Source organism: Erpetoichthys calabaricus, chromosome 8 (assembly GCF_900747795.2).
Source record: "Erpetoichthys calabaricus chromosome 8, fErpCal1.3, whole genome shotgun sequence".
Taxonomy (NCBI): domain Eukaryota; kingdom Metazoa; phylum Chordata; class Cladistia; order Polypteriformes; family Polypteridae; genus Erpetoichthys; species Erpetoichthys calabaricus.
The window spans coordinates 68,748,661-68,766,877 of NC_041401.2; the positions used below are offsets into that span (position 1 = coordinate 68,748,661).

At 36.7% G+C, this 18,217-nt stretch overlaps 1 protein-coding gene across 2 annotated transcripts in view; it reads left to right on the forward strand.

Moving 5' to 3' along the window:
- Window positions 1–1,180: 1,180 nt before the first annotated feature.
- The window catches only part of slc43a2b (solute carrier family 43 member 2b), a 76,870-nt gene continuing 59,833 nt past the window's right edge, over window positions 1,181–18,217 (forward strand). For both annotated transcript variants that reach the window (XM_051930966.1, XM_028806714.2), the window contains exons 1-2: window positions 1,181–1,294; window positions 5,761–5,970. In XM_051930966.1, the coding sequence (XP_051786926.1) occupies window positions 5,811–5,970 (160 nt within the window). In that variant the 5' untranslated portion in view covers window positions 1,181–1,294; window positions 5,761–5,810. The remainder of the gene's footprint in view (window positions 1,295–5,760; window positions 5,971–18,217) is intronic.

Consider the following 18,217-nt stretch of genomic DNA (forward strand, 5'->3'; position numbering starts at 1 on the left):
TGCTGGTTGTCCTCTTACAGGTCACAAGTTTGCTTAAGCTTGTCTAATACCACTAATGATTAATTACTTTAGAAGTCTTACCAGTTTATCACCTATGACACCTATGACACATGTGCATAGGTGGTCTGTGGATACTTTGATTTCCTCCATTGTCCCAAAGAAATCATGTCTTGTTATTTGGCAACTTTCAATTAACCACAAATGTGTGAACAGACTGTTATTATTAAATTATTCTTCAGGTGCCACATGTTTTTATCCTATAATAGAACGTTTCACAGTATACATTACATGAAGTGTATGCAGAGTTAAAGTTCTAAGTATAAAGTAGACAAGAGCATCAGCGTTTGGCTTGGTAAACTTGACAAACTGGGAATTTATAACGACTTGTTATTTTTTCTTCACATATAATGTAATTTTAAACAACAATGTGAATAATAAGGCAAGTAGAAATAAAAGGATAAAGCCAATGTGGTAACACAGGCAATGTTTTAATCAGATAAAAATTAGATTAATGTAATAGTCACAGTCCCGGCATTAAAACACAACAGAAATAAAAATTAGATACCATAACTGCTAGTATTAAAACAGAACACCTTCAAAATATAAAAGCGAAAATATATTTATGAAAGATTTGTGTTAATAATTTTAGCACAGTCTCTTTGGTCCTAACGTTTTATTTTCAATTTGGTTTACTTAATTCCGTGTTTTACTCCGTGACAGAATATATAAAGATAAAGGTGAAATAATACATATTTAGGAGTCTCGGGTTTCTTTCATTCATTTCTTTAATGTAATTGAGCGAAGATTTGCAAATTGACAGATGCATTCCAATGGGATGTTGTATAGCGCACTCTTTAATGCACAGAATATTTCACCCTGATTACTCTGACTGTTCATTTTCTTACTCCAGTTAGAATTGTAGGTGATTTTACTGGGTTTTTTTTAAATATACATTCCACACATACGTTCCAATGAACCAGGAGCCAGGGATCAGATGCCACATAAACATGATTTTAGGCGAAATCTATGAAATAGTGGTCCCTTAGTACATACAAGTAAGCCGAATCCTCGTGTAATGAGTAGTCCTTCATTCATGTCTTTCTTTTTCATTGGCTGTGCCTTGTCTCTGGCTGTTCCTTTCAGCCAATGGGGTCGCCTTCGTGTTTGTGCAACAGCTCGCTCTGCCAAATAAAACCGACAGGCGAAGCGCAAGTCGAGAGAACGGGTATCCGTCTGGTTGGGTGCAAGTGGGTATCAGCGAATCCGCACTGCAATCCTGGAAGGGCAGCCACAGGTAAGAGCATCAAGATGTAAAAGCCACTCGTTAAAAAATCCTACGAATGTAGACATACACAGGGGCGCATGCATTTGGTGTAGCCGAGCAGCGCAACAAAGTGTACAGTCGTCCAAACAGTTGTCATCAATTCCTCTATAAAAGCTCGAACCGATGAGAGAGCTGTTTTTATTTATGACAGAAAGCAAAACCAAACGGAATGTCTCATCCATATTTATAACTGAAATGTTCATGCATTGATAAAATGTGCCATGTTAAAAACATTGTATGAAATGTCAGCGATTCTCTTCAGTAAATTGAGCGGTGGTACCTTTAAAACACACGGCTGCTAATATGTGGGTAACGGGGCTTTCCACATAGATGCGGAATTGATTTCTTAATATTAGCCGTCAACATGATCTTTGTTTTAGAAATGTGTTAAGTCTATAAAGGGTAGTGTGTTATATACGTGAGAGCCTTTGTAAATAAAGTGTAAGGATGTGGCTGTCTTTTAATTTTCTTATCTTTGATACATTCTCTTGAAATAAATAAGGTGAAGCGGGTTTACTTGTTCGTTAAATACACGTTTAAGCTGCTCAACTGACAGCAGAACCGACTGTTGTGAAAACGCTCTGGGCGCATAGAACTCATTAGAACCGTTAAGCGAGAGTTATCTAAATGCGAGCCCGATACTTGTTGAAAGACAAAATGAATGAATGCTGAGGCTTGCAATGGATATTATGCTTCTTCAAGTCATTATTTAATACTTTTAATTTGTTATACTTGTAAGATTTTGTCTCAACACGTCCCATTTCACCCATTACAGAATGCAGTCCGAAAAGACAAAGTCATGGACGAAAACTAGAGGGAGGGAGGTAGGGAGCAGATAAAATAGCAAGGAAGCGGTTAACACAGGGCAAAAAAAGCAGAACCACTTCTTGAAGAAGAGAACTGGAAATCTGAAAAAAAAATCATAGTATCTTGCAAAGCTAAGAGTGTGCTAGCCAGGGTGATGCAGCCCGCCACCAGATGGACTGGTTCAATACTCGCCGATTTAGTACTAGTATGTCAAAAATCCAAAGAAATAAGCCATCGTTTAGAGGCGCATCAAATTTCTAAAACTAAATAAATGCCACTACTTACTCGGATATTCAGTGATGTTCTCCTTTATATAAAATTCAAATCGCACCCACATTTTCTATGTCTGCTGCAGCTACAGTACTGAGGTTGACTTTATTCTGCTTTCTATTAAGTTTTAATATCGCTTAACTCCAACTCGTGCCGTTGACTTATTTAAATTTGGATATTTGTTACAATATTTCTATCGCACAGTTTTATCACATAACGACTTATTGTATTGTCATTCGTTATCATATTGTCTCTTAATTTTGCTCTTCCGTGCTTTCTGAAGTGCCTGAAGCATTACATACAATAACAAGAGGTATTCATCAAAAGCTTCCAGCTGAACAACACAGCGTACGAAAAATACGGTGTTTATTTGTATGTGGGATAAAAAAGGAATACAATAGTCGAAATAGTTAACTACCAGCTCAGTATGCGTGTATTTTACCGGCTTCCAATATAAAGACCGACAAGTATTGCTGTCTACCTAGGCAGCGTTTTGTACTTATTCTCTGATTTCTGCACGATTATATGTCGTATTGAGGTTTGTGTAATGCAAAACCTATTGTCACGGAAGTCTTATTAATAGACTTAACGCTACATTTTTTTACACTAATACACATAAGGCTGCATCTATATTATACCGTATGCTATGTGTAATCGATTTTTGAAATGCTAGATTTAACATTTCGTTTAATTATGAATGTAGAGAAAAGCCAAGCAAAATGACACCTTTTATTGGCTAACTAAAAAGATTACAATATGCAAGCTTTCGAGGCAACTCAGACCCCTTCTTCTGGCAAAACGGGTCATTGTTCCTTCTACTATATTCTCTTTCAGCAGGAGAACAAGCCGATCACACTGTACATCCTGCGATCGGCAGCTTCCTTAAGAGGAGTGCTGGTTTCATAAGCCGCAATTGCCGACGTCCAGATGTGTGTGCATGCGTCATGTACAGCCGCACTCCAATTGTACATGGCGTACCTTCTGCTGTTTACTATCCAGAACTTGTCCGGTTCAAACCAGCTTGTCCACATTTTTAGTTCCCATTTAACTTTCGTATCTCTTGATAGCTTGTCTTCTGTAAACATTGTCATGATTGGTAGTAATGGACATAATGCATTTTGTCAAAAAAAAAAAACAAGCTCCAAGGCGTCTATCAGTTTAACAGTGTTCTCGTCTTGCAGGCAGAAATGGCAACAGAATAGGGCAATGTACTGTACTAAGCAGACGGCATTTTTAAACGCGGCTGTTTGGGGAAAGAAACCATACCAAGTTCCTATTATTGAGCTCCGTTTGCAGACAATATTTACCCAATGCAATTATGAAAACGCACTGACGAAGCTGCAAAGGTTGTCAGAATCTGCTGAATTCACAAAGGCTGGCTTATGAACCTACTTACACCTGCCCGCATACTAGCGAAGAAAGATCTCGCGCCGCGCCGGTTTGAACCGGCCACAAACAAAACGTATTCTTCTTATTACTGCAGATGAAGTTAGCCAATTGCGACCATTCTGAGACACGACCAATGAAAAGAGAAAGGGGGAGGAAGTTTAACAAATAAGAATTGTAAGCTCCCTGAGACGTGTCCAATTGAAAGAAGAGAAGGCGGGACCTTGCGATGTTTATCTCCTTTGCTGTGTAACATGCGCTTACTTGTAAAAGAGTGTCGCTAAATAGGGAAGTGGACAATATGATCAAAAACATTTCCTGTAACGGAAGCTCCTTATACGCATCAGCTTGATTTATCAAATAAAGTCCTAAGCACATCCAGTGCAAAGGTCATAAATTATGTTTCTATTTAGGAATTTAAAATTGTAATAAGATTGGTTCGCCCGTCTTTAATTAAGAATATATTCTACACTGAACGCAATGCAGTGTAGCGGTCCTGCCTAGCATACGCCTTCTCGCCAGATGAAGGCCAGAAAGGCTCTGAAACAAAAAGGGATGTGTGCCTTTACATTGTTTGGAAATGCAGCTGTAAATGAAGACCTGAACAAAAGCAATGTGTCTGTGGGAAACAGATGACAAGTGGTTGTGCACGACAACCTTCTGGTATTTACCATGTAGGATGTTGGAATGGGATTGCAGATGGATGGTGATGATGATGGTGGAGTCATTCCATAGTCTTTTAGTCAAACAGATTATAGGAATTTATCTCATTTTGATCTTTTCATGTGGCAGTATTGACCAGTGTTAGACCATGTTAAGTAATGATGAGACATCAGAAGCAGCCAACATATTTGAAATTCTTCATGAATATTGTGCTCTGTGAATTTTAAACAGAGTAAGGCCTGGGTAAGGAGAGTTTTCCATTGTGCCATTTTCTGCTAAATGCTTTTTAACTATTATGGAAAGAGAACGAAATTCCTTATTGATCTCCATTTTACTTTTTTGTAGATTTGCAAATGTATACATGAAGGCACTGTTGGTCCACCCAGGCTTTGTACTCAAAACTACTGTACATGGATGTTCTGTCTCTATGTAGCTCTATAATAGAATACCATCAATCCATAAACATATCAATTTATATTTTATAGTTATCTAAACATGTTTATAAATGTTTCATTTGACATAAGTTGGTATTTTATCAAGTGTGTAGTTTCACAGCATGCTTTGCAGAGCAAACAAGAAAACAAAATAATTATCCACAGCTCAGCCATGTTAGAGGAAGTGTAAACCACCCAGTGTGTGTGATTTGAGGAGACTGTTAGTGTGAGTGTGTACTGCTATGGTCTGGCGACCCATCCAGTGTAGGTCCCAACCTTCAGGTTGATGGTACCATGATAGGTACTACATCCCCTGACCCTAAACTGAATAAGTGGGTGAAAAAGTGGATGGATGGTGGATGAATGGATAGATGTATGGGAACAATAATCCTGCAAAAGGCCTGACTTCAAAAATAGAGATGATTGTCTTCTGGAAACCAAAAAATGTGTCATGTATAATTCTGTAAAATTGAAATAATCTTGTAATTATTTGCATGGTTTGTGGAGTAGCTAGTCCTGCTACTATCTTACAATGCTGGTAGACATGAGTTCAAATCTAAGCTCAGGGGATGACTGGGTGAAGTTTGCGTGTTCTTTCCATGCCTGTTTTTTCCAGCACTCTGGCCTCTTCACACATCCCAAATAGTTGCAGGTTTGGTTTGGTTGAATCTTGCAAATAATTACATGTTGAAGTGAAAACTGCACTAAGGACAAGGAGTACAAATAATAACTTAAATCTCTCTGACTAAATATTGCCAACATTAAAATAGACATTTAACAAAACTGTTCTGAATATTTATGGAAAGGCATTCATTCATCAAATCTAACTGCACCTAAATATGTCTTCTGGGATTAGCTTTTGGTTCTGTTTTCTAGGGTATTGCGGTATTATTTATTTGAAGAAGGCTCTTCCTGAAAACACTGCCATGGCTCCCACACTTGCCACAGCCCATGCACGACGATGGTGGATGGCAGTCACAGCTGTCATAGAGAATCTGCTTTTTTCTGCAGTGTTACTAGGATGGGGCTCCTTGCTGATTATGTTGAAGTCGGAGGGATTCTACTCCTACCTCTGTCATGAACCAGGTAAACATATGTGTCAATGCTTTGTTCCTTTTTAATTGATATACATAATGACAGAGCAGCAGACACGCAACAGCTACTATAGTGTTTGAGTCAGACTTTACTTATAAGTTGTTCTGAGATCTCTATCCATTCATTACTCTCTTGTCTGCAAAAGTATTGTTATTAAGGGAGCCATGCAGATAAGATAGCAAGTGCACCTTATTATCCAATGGCCTGTGATTTTGAAGCATCAATTAATCCTTAATTTATCCTAGTCATGTTCAGTATAACATTAAACTATAGTAATTGTCATGATAGGCACACTTGTGTATTGTAACACAATGATAAATCCTATTTATTCATATATTTTATATGCACAATATCACTTTGTTTTTGGTAAAACATTTACTGTGCCCAAATCTGCCCTTGATGAGGCACTGGTTGTGGCAGGTAAAAACAGATTTTGTCAATGAGTTGTCCTTGTGACTAGCTTGAATCTGAAAGGCATGTTTATATCAAAAGTGAAATGAGAAACATTCACAGAATGAGAACAGCATTTACGTATGTTTTACCCATCTAGTACACTGGGCTTCTGTGACGTTTCTGTAAACATGTAATTGTCATTCTTGTTCTGTCACTGAGTCATTATTACACTTTAGGTGTTTCTTAAACTTCTGTAATGCCCAGGTTGTGTTGTAGTTTGTTGTATGCAGTGTTTCTCATGTTAGAAATGCCAGGTAACAAGACAGGTGTTTCATACAATAAACTGAGCAAAATACTTGTAATGGTAGTGTTTAGTGAATCAATTCTATATTATTAACATTTCTTTTCAATATTTTGCTTTATGTCCCTTAACTGAAACGCATACTTCCTTTCCCACTGTGTTTAGCATATGTTCTCTTTTTATTTCATATATCTTCTAAATGTATCATAAGTTTGGTTCCTTAGTTACTGTATATGATTCTGTTTGATAAATCTTTCAGTATTTTGCAGATGTTGTCCCAATAAATTCAAAATGCAATGATTTTTATTCATGTTCACACTTTAGCTCTTAGGAAACAAAAACTATTGGCATGTCTTAGTAGTGCTTAGTAATGTCTCTGTAGTGCTTCCTGTGTTCTTGACATTTTTCAGTTTGTCTTTTTGCTTTGTCCTTTAGCTTAATATTTTTGACCATTCAGTGTTAATCTGTCACTTTTATGTACAACTGAAGGCAGCATGGTGGTGGAGTAGTTATTGCTGCAGTTACCTTACAGTGCTGGTAGTCTTGAGTTCAAATCTAAGCTCCGGAGATGACTGTGTGAAGTTTGCATGTTCTTCCCATGCCTGTTTTTTTCCAGCACTCTGGTCTCTTCACACATCCCAAAGAATTGCAGGTTTGGTTGAATCCCAGCTCAGAATTGTCCACTCTGTATGGAAATCTGATGAAGTTTCATTCATTCCTTAAACTTGATGTTACCAGAATTGGCTCTGGTCCTCAATGACCCTAAAATTGGAATACAAATGTTTAAAAATGAACAGATGAATAAAACTATGACTTTGTTTGCATGCTGGTTGCTCTTTTTCATATATTTTCATACCAAACATGTTTATGATATTTTCTCAGTCCTGTTTTTGTCTGACATATACCAGTTTTGTGATGGCCTAATAATAAATATTGTTCACTATATGTCTATCAGTCAGCAGTTTCAAATTCTTTAAAAGATGTTTTGGAAACACATTAAGATACATTAATAATAAATCCAGCAAAAGTAATGTTAGACAATAAAAAGCCTGACTTACTTACAAGTTCTTCTAAATTATTTCAGTTAAATACATACTCTTCTTCCCATTCAAGGCTGGTTTCTTGCCTTATGCTCAATGTTGTCAAGATTGGCATGAACATCCCACCCCACCTCCCTGGACTGTATAAGTGGGTTAGAAAATGAGCTGATGGATATACTGAATAGAGTAATAAAATTCAGGGTCTTAATTGCCTTCCAGTTTTTGCAAACAAGATAATCTAATTTTAGGCATTTCTTAATTATGGATCTTTGAGTCTTGAGGGTTGTGCTGAATTACATACAGAATGCTAGTTTATTCAGCTGTTTTTGGCATCAGACCGTGTCCATGTACCAATATTTGCCAGACACATGCTTCTTCTGTATGTATATTTAAAATTAAATTAAATTAACAAACTGAATGATATGGAATTCAGCTATGTTATGTATGTACTGATTTCACATCAGCAATTTTGTTTTGCTTCTTTCTGAGTGCTGTAACACTACACTTAATATGGTCAGCTGCAGTTAACTGTAAACACAAAGGTATTCACTGCCCTTCAGAATACAGCTGAGTAATCCTGTGTGACATTTAAACTACTGCATCAAAAAATAAAAATAAGTGGCAAGCTACAGTATATATCTGTGAAATTTGCTGTATAAAATACATTTTCTGTGAGCTTACCAGCTATAGTAAAATAGATGTCTCTATGTAAATAGTTGTTAGTAAATCATTGAGCTACAGCATATCAAATCTGGAAAGAATTACAGTGTACAATGATAACACTAGGCAGGGGAGCTTATGTTGCTTCCTACTTTCCCCTTGGTCAAAAACTGGTTTGTCTTTATTTTACAGTTAACAAAATGCTGTAATGGATACTGTTTTCAACCCTGAACAGCAGATGGATTATAATTCAGCTTTTGTTTTGGAAATACACTTTGACATGAGCACAGCCTGTCAGCTGTACAATTGTTGCCCATCTGATGCTTCACCAGAGAGATATAGAGCCACCCCTTGTTTCAGTGTTTCTGCTGAGCTGCTTTTCCAGGGTATGGTTTACTCATGTGCTTATTATGCAAAAGGCATCTGTGATCAAGGCATGCCTGGAGAATGTTCGTTTTATCATCACTGTCAGAAGGTTGGGTGAAACTCTAAGCAGTGCCTATAAAAGTATAAGGCATTGCATTTTGCATTTTAATTACACTTAAACATTTGGGGACAAAAAATTGACATTTGAAAAGAGTTTTTGCCTTTCACTGTGAAAATGTGGTGGTATAAGTATCTATCTATCTATCTATCTATCTATCTATCTATCTATTCACTCAATTTGTTTATTTTAAATCATGGGACTAATATTTGTTTTTTTACATCTCCATAATATATAGCTCTTATCCTAAGGATAATAATACAGATACAGAAATGTAAGTCACGTTTCTGTGAGCTTATGATTTGGAAGAGATCGATAAAACAAACTCTGGTGAACCCATGCCCTTGCTGATGCCTCCCACTGTAATGAGAATTCTTTTGCAAAATAGAATATGCTGTGGGAAAAAATATGAAGGCAATAAATATGAAGGCAAACTAAACCTTGATGGGGACTCTTCTATCAATAATACACCCAATGTCCGAGCTTACAGTCTACACTTACTGTGGCTCTTACCCAGTAGATTACTGAGCCCTCCTTTCTTGAACATCATTGTGTTTTGTATGAATTTAGAAAGGTGGAAATAGGACCAGAAAGTCGACTCAGTGTTGTATGTTACAAACATAGATAATTAAACAACACGATGCATTGCAAGCAGAAATGTTTTTTGAACATTCAAATTAGAAAATGGGGTGGCACGGTGGCGCAGTGGTAGCGCTGCTGCCTCGCAGTAAGGAGACCTGGGTTCGCTTCCTGGGTCCTCCCTGTGTGGAGTTTGCATGTTCTCCCCGTGTCTGCGTGGGTTTCCTCCGGGTACTCCGGTTTCCTCCCACAGTCCAAAGACATACAGGTTAGGTGCATTGGCGATCCTAAATTGTCCCTACTGTGTGTTTGGTGTGTGTGTGTGTGTGTGTGTGCGCGCCCTGTGGTGGGCTGGCAACCTGCCCGGGGTTTGTTTCCTGCCTTGCACCCTGTGTTGGCTGGGATTGGCTCCAGCAGACCCCCGTGACCCTGTAGTTAGGATATAGCAGGTTGGATAATGGATGGATGGAAATTAGAGAATGACATTGTGCCAGTTACTTTACAGTACTGACTAAATTATTATGTACTACATACAAATAATTGTGTTGGTAGAAAAACAAAGATAAAGGACACAAGAACATTTGCAAAAACTCTCGTCGCCCTTATCTCTCCAGTTCTTATTACTGTCCCATAACATACCTGTTTTAACAGCAAAAATAATTGTTTGTGTTTGTTGTTTGTGGGACATAACAAGGTGGCCTACACTGGTAATAAGATTGCTCCTTTGCATACCAGTGATGAAAAACATAGCCCTGTCATGCAGGTAATGTAAATCCTTACAAATAACAGAGCAGGAAGGAGAGAGAAGAGAGAGAGAAAGATTTCCCATGAGGAAACCAGCAACCCACCCCACCATATATACTACAGAGAAGATGATAAAGAGATGCCATAAAGATCTGTAGGAAAGTTTGGTTTGGGGGAAGGGCAGATTTAGTGTCAATGGAGAGACAAAGAAATGAGAGGTGAAAAATTAGTGCTTAGTGAAGTGGAACAGCAAGTGGAGCATCCACCCCACTAGAAAACCAACACAAAGCAGGATCTATTCCTGAGTGGGAGGCCAGTCCACTACTTTGCATAATAGTTCATGCTAGAATTTTTAGATTTAGTTCACAGTAGAATTTTACAATCTACAGTCATAGAAATGGTAGGTTTTTAGAGCATGGAAGGAAATCGACTTGAATATTCACACTCAAAAGTGAACTTTAGTTTTAAAAAAACTTTTTCACAAAGCTTCCAAAATAGAACACTGAGCGTTTTTTTTGTTAAAAGCATGAATGTACAATACATTTACATCTGCATGCAATTGACATATGACAAAGGCCATATTGCTAAAGATTGTGTCACTAATCTCCTTTTCTATTTTTTTTATTTTCTTCATGAATGCAACTGCAGTATGTAAATCTAAAAAAAAGTCAATTCTTACCCCATTGCCGAAACTGCTAATAATAAAGAAGTCCAGTTTCTCCCAGTTTCACCAGCCCAAAATCCTGTTTTGTTGTAAACCATATTGTCCAGCAAAGGCTTATTGTTTAACTTCAGCTCTGAGGGCAAGCAACAATGCTTGAAAGACAATAACCTGTTTATATACATTTGAAGGTGTTTGTCTTTAAAGCTGTGTATTTTCTAATATTTAGTTGATTTTTGAGGATTTCATTGCAGTGAGTGAAGTACATCATAGTAAGGTCTTGTTCAGAACAGATCTTTAAACTATGAGCAACATTTAAATATACTGTATTGACATGAACCGCCTTTTCTGTTTTGGACAACAGAATTTCTTTTCTAGCAGTATTCATATTACTCCCATTTTTTATTTAGACTGTCCTGAATTCACTAATAAGCAGGAAATAATCACTAATTTCCCTGTCAGTCCGATCTCACATATACACACACATACACATATACACACAGTGTATTCTCATTTTATTTTTCGGGATAGTGTATTTTATTTTTTTTTTAATCTCTTGCTTTTTTCTTTGCGAACAAACAAGTTTTTGTAATCTGCTTTTTTTTAAAAGAAAGTAGCTGACACATAATTTTTACCCTTGTCATCAAAATGTCCACAAACATCCTCGGCAGTTCTTCAGTTTACATATTTTTATTACACACACTTATTTATTTAATAAAACAGTTTTATTGCAATGGTGAAAATACGTTTTAGCATAACACATACCCAGGTTTTTCTGCTTTTTTACAATTACATAATCAAGTACATTTTCTATAGCACACATCATCCCCTTATATGTACAGGTAATAGTACTGTTTTACAGTTGGAGCACACAGTTAGACTAGCTGACTTGCTCAGGGTCATAAAGTGTTTCAGAGGCAGGAACTGAATTGGCAACATAAAGTTTAGAGATCTAGTCCCTTAACTGCTACCCTATGCCGCCAACTTCTTACTGTTTTGAATCAATCATTGTTGCCGTCCAGGATCCCGAGTGGCTTTGCTTCTTGGGGGATGCAACAATGTGCTGTATCAGTGCATGCTTCCCAACCTGACCTGATAGAGTCATGTTGGAGCCTTTCCCTAGTTTCACTTAGCAAAAGGCAGAAAGCAACTCTTCAATATGGTTGCATATGGGCAAACATTCACTCTTACATAAACTGGCCCAGTTTTGGGTCACCAATTAAACTAACAAATATATTATTTGAATGTGGGTAAAAAATAGAAAAAAATAGAATGCGGATACTACATATACTTCCGTATCCATGATTGCACTTGAATCCATTGCGCTATTGTGCAACCATCATGCTCGTATAAAAGTCAGACTTGCTTAGATGCTTGTCTTTAAATCTCTCAAGCTAAAGGATAGAGTAAACCAAAGTAGAAATGGCATCTTGCTAAAACTCAGTGAAAATAGCTGGCTCAGCTAAAGGAAAACATATGCTAGTTACACCTCTTCCAGTCTGTGCAAGTTATAGCAGAAAACATGCAGAAAAGCTAACTAGATAGCATAGGGAAATTATTGATAGATCCACATGTAGGTTATAATTCTTCTGTTTGTTCTGTATACATCCCTTGTCTATACTACAGTGACCAAACATTTCAGACAGCATGCTTGTTTATTTGTTTCTGTTAACTGTTACACTAAACAGTTATTTCAAAAGTGTGTATGTCTCTTTTTCAGCATACAACCAGTGAGATCCATTGTTCAACAGGGCAGGACTGTGCCAACCTGAATTAAAAGTTTAGCATGGTTTTCTATCTTCAGCACAGCAATAAATCTCACACTATTTGTGAATCTGGTGCAGAATGTCCTGGAGAAGGAAGGTTTCTTTAGAAAGAAAAGACAAAAAAATCAGTAATTCATTAAAGCGGCATAGTAAAATGCTGGCTATATGGGTCAGACAGCATTCACTAAGAAGATAAAGCACCTCATTGATAGTGAACCCCAATGGATTTGTATTCAGCCTCACTGCATTGCTACCAAATTCCAGGTCTTGGGTCATTAGTTTCCCCTGAGATAAGGCAACAAGTAAATCTGTTTCATCTGTTGGGGAAAAAAAAATCTTATGTTTTTTTGTTCATTGCATGTCAGGATCAGGAACTTTGACTGGGTGCAAAAGGCATTTTAGTGATGCTACAGAAAACCTCAGTTCAATCATAGTACATACACAATTAAAATATATTTGGACTGGCTGGAAGTAGGAGACTCCTTTGATTGTTATGTACAAGAAACCTTTAATGATGAATACTTTTTCTAACTGCTTTATAGACATACTTCTAACATAAAACTGTTCTATCTATCTATCTATCTATCTATCTATCTATCTATCTATCTATCTATCTATCTATGAATTACAGTGAAAATGTATTTATTTTTGAAAGTTAAAGTAATAATACATGTTTTGAGCTAATAGGAATGGTTGATAACATTAGTAATTTTAAAGATAGCACATAAACATTGCCGTGGCTAAATGACATCTGGGTGTTTTGGCCAGGATCAAGTATGGAGTGTGGTGTGGTGAGGGTAATCATTGCCATCTCACTAATCAAGCATTTTGTTTTTGACTCGTGTATTTGGTTGTTGCCATGTTTACTTTTTACATGACGTGTGGGTTTTCCTTCAATTTCAACATCCCTAAAGACAAGTATGTTAGGTTAATTGGTAATTCCTAATTGTCTCTGTATGGGACTTTCCCTGAGTGGGCCCTATCATGGAGTAGCACCCAATCCGGAGTTGTTTTTTGCATTGCTCCAGCCCCATTGTGACCCCAAATTGAATTAAGCTGCTTTTTTTAAGTTTGAGTAATGTTAAAGTAACCCCTTAAAGTGTGTTTATGGATACAGTGTTTTCATGTTTATTATTTCCCATGTGAATGGCTTCCTGCTTGTAGACTACTTTCTTTTCCATAGGTATTTATTTATCAATAATTTAGCTAAAATGGATGTGTTTTGCCCATTCTGAGCATAGAACTGGAAAACCCAACATATGGATTATGTGACACGAGTAACATGAGATTTATTTTTTCAGAGAGTATTTATGTAACAATATTTTAACAAAAAAAGGATGTGCTTTGCACATTCTGAGCATACAACCGGAGAACCTGGCATCACTACAAACCATTTGGGTAATGTAAGATATAATAAAATATAATTTTTGGGTGGCATATTCCTTAAATTTAACAATGGTGAGATTGCTGTGAAGAAATCACACTGATCTATGTGATGGATATTGTATAAGTGCTGTTACCTACACTCTATATACATGACAGTATTACTACTACTACTACTACTACTACTGCTACTACTGCTATTACTACTACTACTACTACTACTACTACATTTTCTTCAGTCATTAACATTAACATTTGTGTGCAAAGCTGTCCATGAAACTTGAGTACAGCAAAACATTCAAAAACATATTGGTGTGTCTTCAATAACCTTCTTCAGATGCTATGAAAAAAATACTGTATGTTATACATACAGAGAAGAATTTGTTTCCTTCTTTTAGGGGAGATTTACAGGTATATACTCTCATTTTGTCTGCTTCATTGGCATACTCTTCAACTTTTCCATAAGAAGAGAGTACTTTGCAGACTATAAGAGTACCAATGTTCATCTTTGTCACTATTTAAGGTTCTGCAGTACAGAGCAGCTTCTGTTAAACCTTAGTAAATATCTGCATCAGTTTGCCCTGAGTTGCAGGTACTCAGTTTTCTAAGCTATGTTCTTTTGTTGCTTCTTGTCTGGTTAGTTGTTTGCTATACCTGTAAATTGTCACTATTGGAAATTACCAGTTGTCCCTCTTTGTCCCAAATAGTAAATTGCTACTGTGTACAGGACTAGTTGCCAGGTTGCATGTTTAGGTTGCAAGTGAAATTCTAAACCAGTACAATTAGATAAAGGGTATTCCCTTTTGAAATGTAACTGTGCTGCATTGCTTATTCAACTGTTGAATCTAACTGAGACCTGGGGTTGAAACAATGGCCTTTTCATATTCTAAATAAGTTTTATAGCTTGACTCAATACAGGTTGCTTAGCTATTCATTATGTGTGAGTTAAAGTAACGTTACTTTAGTCTGAATGAGAAATCTATATGAATCAAAGCCAAAATGGTGTAGTCTGAGCAAGGTAGCAGCCAATATAATGCACTCTCACTTCATTTGGTTTAAAGCAGTTTTTGTTTGTAGACATTTCATATGTAATTTAGAATAAACACTACAGATTAAAATGTAAAACTGTTAAAATGTAATGCTTCATACTTCAAACAGAAAAGTTAAGAATGTAGGGCCATAACTCTAACTAAGAATTTTGCTTTAGAAACAAGTTAAAGCAAAAATAAAAAGCAAAAATACCAAGATTTTTAAGTATTTGTTTTATACTTTATGAAAAGTGTGGAGGAGCCTTGATACATTCATTTCAGAATCCCATTTTTATTTTCCCCACTTTGAATGAAGAAGTTTTACTATTTCATTTGTACGGTGGCTGTTCCACCTTCATTCGCTACATGACTTGCAAACCAGCCTAATCTAGAGTAACATCCTTGAGCAACTTTATCTGCCCTTGCAAAAGTATATCTACTTTTTTTTACTATTCAGTTCAGTTTTAAAATAGTCCTGAATTCAACCTACCAGGAGAAAAGAAGAAACAAGTCTTAGCACGCTAAATTAATCAAACATGCTGCAACATTCTACCCCCTTATAAGCACTCCAAAGAGGATTGCAAGTATATCAAAAGTATTGTTTTCAGCAAAAGCTCAGGAAAGGATGAGCAAATGAAGGAACTAATTTTATCAGTAAAACAACACTATTGTTTTCTGCACCAGTGGGTCTGAGTAATAACACTGTGGCTTGCCTATTTACCCACTTTCATACACCATAATCTATCTTGAACTGTTAATATCTGGTCTCTCTACCTTTCTGTCAAGGAATCTTTGTTGCATACTCTCCTTCTGTGTTCAGATATAATTATTAAGCTGACCTCTGTTCCCACATTACCCCACAAAACCCACTGTATACATATAGTAGTAGCTTTCCAGTTGCCATTATGATTTACTCTTTAAATTAATGGCCCTTGCTGTAATTTCTGATGCCGTTTTGCCTTCTTCATAGGCCTTTTACCTCTTGCTCGCGAGGCAACCCATCACCACACAAATACCAATAACTAATCATACCTACGTATATGTGCACACATACCTTATGGGGCACTGGTACTTTGATATGAGATGTACAGTATTTTATACAGCTTGTGTAACATACGGCTATCATAAAACAAAGAATTGCTGATCTGCCAGAAGGCGGGTGTGCCTGTCTTTGAGATTGCAGTTACTGGTGGGTGCGGTTGGCAAGGTGGTTCAAAGGTAAGTAAGCAGTGCCATTTCTGATTGTGAAATTACTTAGCTCAGCAAAAAAGTAACTAGGAACTTTTTGTCTGCATATGTTTGCACTAAGGACTTCTACATTCATTCACTATAGTGTACATTTTGTACTGCATACTTGTTTTCTCTCTCTCTGTCTCTTTCTTTCTCTATCTACAATCTTTTTCTTTGGACATGACCCGATTGAGTATGCAAGCAGAGATAACTGTCACAAATCAAATTTGTATTTTTTGCATTGCTGAAAGGAACTAGTGTTGAACAATGAATACTTTCACTGCCAAATACCTTTAGATTTCCTAGTTTGAATAAATACTTCCTTGGGATATTTACTCCCCTATTTAAGTGATACATTGTTTGTTGGGTTGAAAAGTGAAAATTTCAGATTTGACAGGGTTTATATATTTCTATTTTGTGTACCTCCATGATAATCTGGTTTCCCATTCAGGGTGAATTCTTACAAATTCCACTGCATTTTCTGGCATAGGTTTGACACTCCCTCAGTCTCTTAGTCCAAAATAAGTTAAAGTAAGTAAAGTTAAATTAACAGATTCATAATAAACAGGGTATAAGATTTTTTTTAATTTTCAATGACTTTATTTCTAAACTGAAATTCCTGTTAAGGTATACTTGTGAAAAAGAACAGATGACCCAGCAGCTGAATTTTAAATTTGATAAAAGATGAATAACAGCCAATATTAGGTGTTCACTATTTTTCTGAAGTACCACCGTGTTCTTTCACTGCTATACAGTGTGCAATTTACACCATTATTATTTTACTGGATTAGTATGAATTACCAAATCAACCTTCTGTGGTTAGAGTCACAGATAGTTTAGACCTACTTCAGCAGTAATGGGCACCAAGCAATACATATATCAGGGTGCATACAATCACAACGGACAGAATTTCCAAACTCTAGGCTCCATTTGTTCGGTTATGACCGTGATACCCATTGTATTACTGTTTGCTGTAAGCTGGAATCTGCAGAATGATATTCTATATTTTCACTTTGCTTTTGATAGAAGCCCAGACTTTCTATACACATTTTCATGCTGCATTTGTTGTTGCAAACCTAGCTTCAAGTGCTACTATCTATACATTTAAGTATTTTCCCACTGGCCCTTTTTAATTGGTGAGGTGTGTTTGATGCCAATGGATCTTTAAATCTTTAAATATGCTTTATTTGTTCCAGTATTGTTTAAGTTGCTTTACAGTACGTAATTTATTATTATAACCTGAAAATTTTTAACGTACAAATTCAGAAATACAAAGCCTGAAATGTTGGCAATAAATACATAACATTTTCAAAGATGTGACAGAAATGTAAGCTTTTCTAAATAGAAAATCTTAAAGGGTGTCTGACAGATAACAATTTCAACCAACCTAAGGCCAAAAGAAAATTCTGGTCATACTTTAGCTACTTATATTCTATTTCCAAATGTGTCAGGAAGTAAATATTTAAGAAACTAGGGGACTCCGCCCCCTGCTCGCCCACCCCCGGTTTGGTTTACCAGATATACAATTTAAAGAGATTGTTATTTTCATGGGAATTGTTACATATGCATTATTTTCACTTTTACTTTAAAACTTTTGTAAAAACAATACTTGTCCTTTATTTCCGGCCCCAGGCATGGTTATATCTTTCTCGCAGCACCTATAACGCTGCTTGTGTTGTGAAGGGTGGCTGGCTGAACGCAGGCTAAGGAGAAGTGGTCGGATCATCTGCTGGCTTCCTGCTGCTGGCAAGCTGCGTGTTCTGCTTGTCGCTTGTCGTTGTTTTAAGAGCTGGGAGCACATGATGTCTGTCTGCCAAAAGCATTCCAACAACTGCTTGGTTAGATGTCCGTGAACTTGTTTTAAATGTTGTCTAACTGCCTTGTCTCGCGTGAAGTTTAAGTGTCTCTTGCGGGATGTCAAATTGTCTTTGCGTGACGTTAAAGTGTCTCTCACCGGATGTCAAATTGT